This window comes from Manduca sexta, unplaced genomic scaffold, assembly GCF_014839805.1.
Source record: "Manduca sexta isolate Smith_Timp_Sample1 unplaced genomic scaffold, JHU_Msex_v1.0 HiC_scaffold_635, whole genome shotgun sequence".
NCBI classification, from domain to species: domain Eukaryota; kingdom Metazoa; phylum Arthropoda; class Insecta; order Lepidoptera; family Sphingidae; genus Manduca; species Manduca sexta.
The window spans coordinates 1-6219 of NW_023595446.1; the positions used below are offsets into that span (position 1 = coordinate 1).

General features: G+C 66.8%; 1 protein-coding gene across 1 annotated transcript; it reads left to right on the plus strand.

The window, feature by feature from the left end:
- Positions 1–201: 201 nt before the first annotated feature.
- LOC119193533 lies at positions 202–1495 on the plus strand. The gene is made up of 2 exons (XM_037447180.1): positions 202–1171; positions 1255–1495. Exons 1-2 carry the CDS (start codon positions 937–939, stop codon positions 1416–1418), a joined length of 399 nt encoding a protein of 132 aa, XP_037303077.1. The 5' UTR covers positions 202–936; the 3' UTR covers positions 1419–1495.
- Positions 1496–6219: the final 4724 nt, after the last annotated feature.

The window sequence follows — 6219 nt, forward strand, 5'->3', positions numbered from 1 at the left end:
CAGTTCAAATCAGTAGTTCCTGAGATTAGGGTGTTAAAATGAACAAATAAAACCAACGTCTTCAGCTTTATACAACACTGGCTTTTGCTCGCGACACCGCCTCCGTGCGCAATTTTTCTAGGATAAAAGATGAACTGTAAATTTTTCCGGAATAGAAAGTAGCCTATATCCGTCCTGGGTCTCAAATTATCTCCATACCAAATTTTATCAAAATCATATAATTAGTTTTTGAATATAATATTACGTTACAGATGCGGCACGAACTTTGTTTTACATATATATAATATTGTTTTATTTTTTTTTGTTTCTTTTTTTAATTGCAATCATTTTAATTGATAATCCGCTGCTACTGGTCATAGCATAATGCTCTATAGCCCATAGCCTTCCTCGATACAATTGATAATAATCTATTTTGTATTAATAAAAATCTAGCGCATATCGGTCGCTCATTAATACCTTTTATTACAGCCGGCCGTGACAAGAATACTCTTCCCCCTCGCGGCCCGGCACACGTCCCGATGTGCGGTGTGCTTGATCTATCAATCTCTTTAATAATCTCATGTGACCTTTTATACTAAACTCGTGTGTTTCGTCTTTCTGATGTATAGGTAAATGGTGCTTATATACTAATATGGTACGTGGCGTACATGACTTATCAACTTATGTAAGTCTACGTGATATTATGTGTCTCGTTTCATCTGGCCATAAACTTTTGGAAAAGTGGTGACCCCTACGTGATATTATGTGCGACGTGGTCGCTACAGTATTTATATATTAATGTTGAATAATAGTATGGATGATCGAAATAAAAATAATATGCAACAATTTCATTTACAAGCTTCTTAGGCATGTAGTTTACGCACTATTTATTGTGCCAGAATTTTTCGTTATTTATTCCTCTCTTTCTGAAAGTCTTAAAAAAGAAGTTTTCGTTAGATGTTTAATGTGGTTCTAAATTGCAGTAGACTAAATGAAGCTATAACCCTGGAGGAGCGGCAGTCTTCCGGCTCTCACGGCAACCGTCGTGACGTGGCCGTGCAGGCGAAGCGCAAAATGTCTTTAGCGGCGCATGCTGCGCCGGACTCTCACATGACGGGCCACCGCCGACTGCGCCGCACTCGTGCGTCCACTGCAAAACAAGAATACAAAGTGCCCTTAAATAACACAGTCGGTAAGTTATGGTCGTTGTGAGCGAAAAAAAAAAAAAATATGTTTAATGATTCACGGCAATTGCGGTATGTGTTGTGATTGCAGTGCGCAATGATGAAGCGCGCGAGTGGGTGGGCGGCGTGCGTGCGCTTCGAGACTCTCATGTACGTCTCGTACTCCGCGAGCTGCGCCACATCGAACGGCTGAATCATGCGCTCGACGTTGCTGGCACCGCGGCTGGGCATAACGCCCCGCGTACGCTTTTATAATGGCACGCGGCGCAAATTATAATGTTCTCAACGCTCAATTTTTTTTTTTTTTTATGTTGAAATAATAAAATTTGTCATTTTTGCTTTGTTCTTTTTTTTATTTTTTTGTTTTGACTATGAATTACTGCTATGTGGAAGGAAGGAAGGAAGGAAGGAAGGAAGGAAGGAAGGAAGGAAGGAAGGAAGGAAGGAAGGAAGGAAGGAAGGAAGGAAGGAAGGAAGGAAGGAAGGAAGGAATGAATTAAGGAAGGAAGGAAGGAAGGAAGGAAGGAAGGAAGGAAGGAAGGAAGGAAGGAAGGAAGGAAGGAAGGAAGGAAGGAAGGAAGGAAGGAAGGAAGGAAGGAAGGAAGGAAGGAAGGAAGGAAGGAAGGAAGGAAGGAAGGAAGGAAGGAAGGAAGGAAGGAAGGAAGGAAGGAAGGAAGGAAGGAAGGAAGGAAGGAAGGAAGGAAGGAAGGAAGGAAGGAAGGAAGGAAGGAAGGAAGGAAGGAAGGAAGGAAGGAAGGAAGGAAGGAAGGAAGGAAGGAAGGAAGGAAGGAAGGAAGGAAGGAAGGAAGGAAGGAAGGAAGGAAGGAAGGAAGGAAGGAAGGAAGGAAAGAAGGAAGGAAGGAAGGAAGGAAGGAAGGAAGGAAGGAAGGAAGGAAGGAAGGAAGGAAAGGAAGGAAGGAAGGAAGGAAGGAAGGAAGGAAGGAAGGAAGGAAGGAAGGAAGGAAGGAAGGCCAAAAGGAAGAAGGAAGGAAGGAAGGAAAGGAAGGCCAGGAAGGAAGAAAGGAAAAGGCCTCAGGGCCTCCAGGCCAGGGCCTCCCAGGCCAGGCCCAGGCCTCAGGCCAGGCCAGGGCCCAGGCCTGAGGCCCCAGGCCCAGGCCAGGCCCAGGCCCAGGCCCAGGCCAGGCCCAGGCCAGGCCAGGGCCCAGGCCTCCAGGCCCAGGCCTCAGGCCTCAGGCCCAGGCCAGGCCTCAGGCCTCAGGCCTCAGGCCCAGGCCCAGGCCTCAGGCCCAGGCCCAGGCCCAGGCCAGGCCCAGGCCCAGGCCAGGCCCAGGCCAGGCCAGGCCAGGCCAGGCCAGGCCAGGCCAGGGGCCAGGCCAGGCCAGGCCAGGCCAGGCCAGGCCAGGCCAGGCCAGGCCCAGGCCAGGCCAGGCCAGGCCAGGCCAGGCCAGGCCAGGCCAGGCCAGGCCAGGCCTCGCCCAGGCCAGGCCAGGCCAGGCCAGGCCAGGCCAGGCCAGGCCAGGCCAGGCCAGGCCAGGCCAGGCCAGGCCCAGGCCAGGCCAGGCCAGGCCAGGCCAGGCCAGGCCAGGCCAGGCCAGGCCAGGCCAGGCCAGGCCAGGCCAGGCCCAGGCCAGGCCAGGCCAGGCCAGGCCAGGCCAGGCCAGGCCAGGCCAGGCCAGGCCAGGCCAGGCCAGGCCAGGCCAGGCCAGGCCAGGCCAGGCCAGGCCAGGCCAGGCCAGGCCAGGCCAGGCCAGGCCAGGCCAGGCCAGGCCAGGCCAGGCCAGGCCAGGCCAGGCCAGGCCAGGCCAGGCCAGGCCAGGCCAGGCCAGGCCAGGCCAGGCCAGGCCAGGCCAGGCCAGGCCAGGCCAGGCCAGGCCAGGCCAGGCCAGGCCAGGCCAGGCCAGGCCAGGCCAGGCCAGGCCAGGCCAGGCCAGGCCAGGCCAGGCCAGGCCAGGCCAGGCCAGGCCAGGCCAGGCCAGGCCAGGCCAGGCCAGGCCAGGCCAGGCCAGGCCAGGCCAGGCCAGGCCAGGCCAGGCCAGGCCAGGCCAGGCCAGGCCAGGCCAGGCCAGGCCAGGCCAGGCCAGGCCAGGCCAGGCCAGGCCAGGCCAGGCCAGGCCAGGCCAGGCCAGGCCAGGCCAGGCCAGGCCAGGCCAGGCCAGGCCAGGCCAGGCCAGGCCAGGCCAGGCCAGGCCAGGCCAGGCCAGGCCAGGCCAGGCCAGGCCAGGCCAGGCCAGGCCAGGCCAGGCCAGGCCAGGCCAGGCCAGGCCAGGCCAGGCCAGGCCAGGCCAGGCCAGGCCAGGCCAGGCCAGGCCAGGCCAGGCCAGGCCAGGCCAGGCCAGGCCAGGCCAGGCCAGGCCAGGCCAGGCCAGGCCAGGCCAGGCCAGGCCAGGCCAGGCCAGGCCAGGCCAGGCCAGGCCAGGCCAGGCCAGGCCAGGCCAGGCCAGGCCAGGCCAGGCCAGGCCAGGCCAGGCCAGGCCAGGCCAGGCCAGGCCAGGCCAGGCCAGGCCAGGCCAGGCCAGGCCAGGCCAGGCCAGGCCAGGCCAGGCCAGGCCAGGCCAGGCCAGGCCAGGCCAGGCCAGGCCAGGCCAGGCCAGGCCAGGCCAGGCCAGGCCAGGCCAGGCCACAGGCCAGGCCAGGCCAGGCCAGGCCAGGCCAGGCCAGGCCAGGCCAGGCCAGGCCAGGCCAGGCCAGGCCAGGCCAGGCCAGGCCAGGCCAGGCCAGGCCAGGCCAGGCCAGGCCAGGCCAGGCCAGGCCAGGCCAGGCCAGGCCAGGCCAGGCCAGGCCAGGCCAGGCCAGGCCAGGCCAGGCCAGGCCAGGCCAGGCCAGGCCAGGCCAGGCCAGGCCAGGCCAGGCCAGGCCAGGCCAGGCCAGGCCAGGCCAGGCCAGGCCAGGCCAGGCCAGGCCAGGCCAGGCCAGGCCAGGCCAGGCCAGGCCAGGCCAGGCCAGGCCAGGCCAGGCCAGGCCAGGCCAGGCCAGGCCAGGCCAGGCCAGGCCAGGCCAGGCCAGGCCAGGCCAGGCCAGGCCAGGCCAGGCCAGGCCAGGCCAGGCCAGGCCAGGCCAGGCCAGGCCAGGCCAGGCCAGGCCAGGCCAGGCCAGGCCAGGCCAGGCCAGGCCAGGCCAGGCAGGCCAGGCCAGGCCAGGCCAGGCCAGGCCAGGCCAGGCCAGGCCAGGCCAGGCCAGGCCAGGCCAGGCCAGGCCAGGCCAGGCCAGGCCAGGCCAGGCCAGGCCAGGCCAGGCCAGGCCAGGCCAGGCCAGGCCAGGCCAGGCCAGGCCAGGCCAGGCCAGGCCAGGCCAGGCCAGGCCAGGCCCAGGCCAGGCCAGGCCAGGCCAGGCCAGGCCAGGCCAGGCCAGGCCAGGCCAGGCCAGGCCAGGCCAGGCCAGGCCAGGCCAGGCCAGGCCAGGCCAGGCCAGGCCAGGCCAGGCCAGGCCAGGCCAGGCCAGGCCAGGCCAGGCCAGGCCAGGCCAGGCCAGGCCAGGCCAGGCCAGGCCAGGCCAGGCCACAGGCCAGGCCAGGCCAGGCCAGGCCAGGCCAGGCCAGGCCAGGCCAGGCCAGGCCAGGCCAGGCCAGGCCAGGCCAGGCCAGGCCAGGCCAGGCCAGGCCACAGGCCAGGCCAGGCCAGGCCAGGCCAGGCCAGGCCAGGCCAGGCCAGGCCAGGCCAGGCCAGGCCAGGCCAGGCCAGGCCAGGCCAGGCCAGGCCAGGCCAGGCCAGGCCAGGCCAGGCCAGGCCAGGCCAGGCCAGGCCAGGCCAGGCCAGGCCAGGCCAGGCCAGGCCAGGCCAGGCCAGGCCAGGCCAGGCCAGGCCAGGCCCAGGCCAGGCCAGGCCAGGCCAGGCCAGGCCAGGCCAGGCCAGGCCAGGCCAGGCCAGGCCAGGCCAGGCCAGGCCAGGCCAGGCCAGGCCAGGCCAGGCCAGGCCAGGCCAGGCCAGGCCAGGCCAGGCCAGGCCAGGCCAGGCCAGGCCAGGCCAGGCCAGGCCAGGCCAGGCCAGGCCAGGCCAGGCCAGGCCAGGCCAGGCCAGGCCAGGCCAGGCCAGGCCAGGCCAGGCCAGGCCAGGCCAGGCCAGGCCAGGCCAGGCCAGGCCAGGCCAGGCCAGGCCAGGCCAGGCCAGGCCAGGCCAGGCCAGGCCAGGCCAGGCCAGGCCAGGCCAGGCCAGGCCAGGCCAGGCCAGGCCAGGCCAGGCCAGGCCAGGCCAGGCCAGGCCAGGCCAGGCCAGGCCAGGCCAGGCCAGGCCAGGTGGCCAGGCCAGGCCAGGCCAGGCCAGGCCAGGCCAGGCCAGGCCAGGCCAGGCCAGGCCAGGCCAGGCCAGGCCAGGCCAGGCCAGGCCAGGCCAGGCCAGGCCAGGCCAGGCCAGGCCAGGCCAGGCCAGGCCAGGCCAGGCCAGGCCAGGCCAGGCCAGGCCAGGCCAGGCCAGGCCAGGCAGGCCAGGCCAGGCCAGGCCAGGCCAGGCCAGGCCAGGCCAGGCCAGGCCAGGCCAGGCCAGGCCAGGCCAGGCCAGGCCAGGCCAGGCCAGGCCAGGCCAGGCCAGGCCAGGCCAGGCCAGGCCAGGGCAGGCCAGGCCAGGCCAGGCCAGGCCAGGCTGCCAGGCCAGGCCAGGCCAGGCCAGGCCAGGCCAGGCCAGGCCAGGCCAGGCCAGGCCAGGCCAGGCCAGGCCAGGCCAGGCCAGGCCCAGGCCAGGCCAGGCCAGGCCAGGCCAGGCCAGGCCAGGCCAGGCCAGGCCAGGCCAGGCCAGGCCAGGCCAGGCCAGGCCAGGCCAGGCCAGGCCAGGCCAGGCCAGGCCAGGCCAGGCCAGGCCAGGCCAGGCCAGGCCAGGCCAGGCCAGGCCAGGCCAGGCCAGGCCAGGCCAGGCCAGGCCAGGCCAGGCCAGGCCAGGCCAGGCCAGGCCAGGCCAGGCCAGGCCAGGCCAGGCCAGGCCAGGCCAGGCCAGGCCAGGCCAGGCCAGGCCAGGCCAGGCCAGGCCAGGCCAGGCCAGGCCAGGCCAGGCCAGGCCAGGCCAGGCCAGGCCAGGCCAGGCCAGGCCAGGCCAGGCCAGGCCAGGCCAGGCCAGGCCAGGCCAGGCCAGGCCAGGCCAGGCCAGGCCAGGCCAGGCCAGGCCAGGCCAGG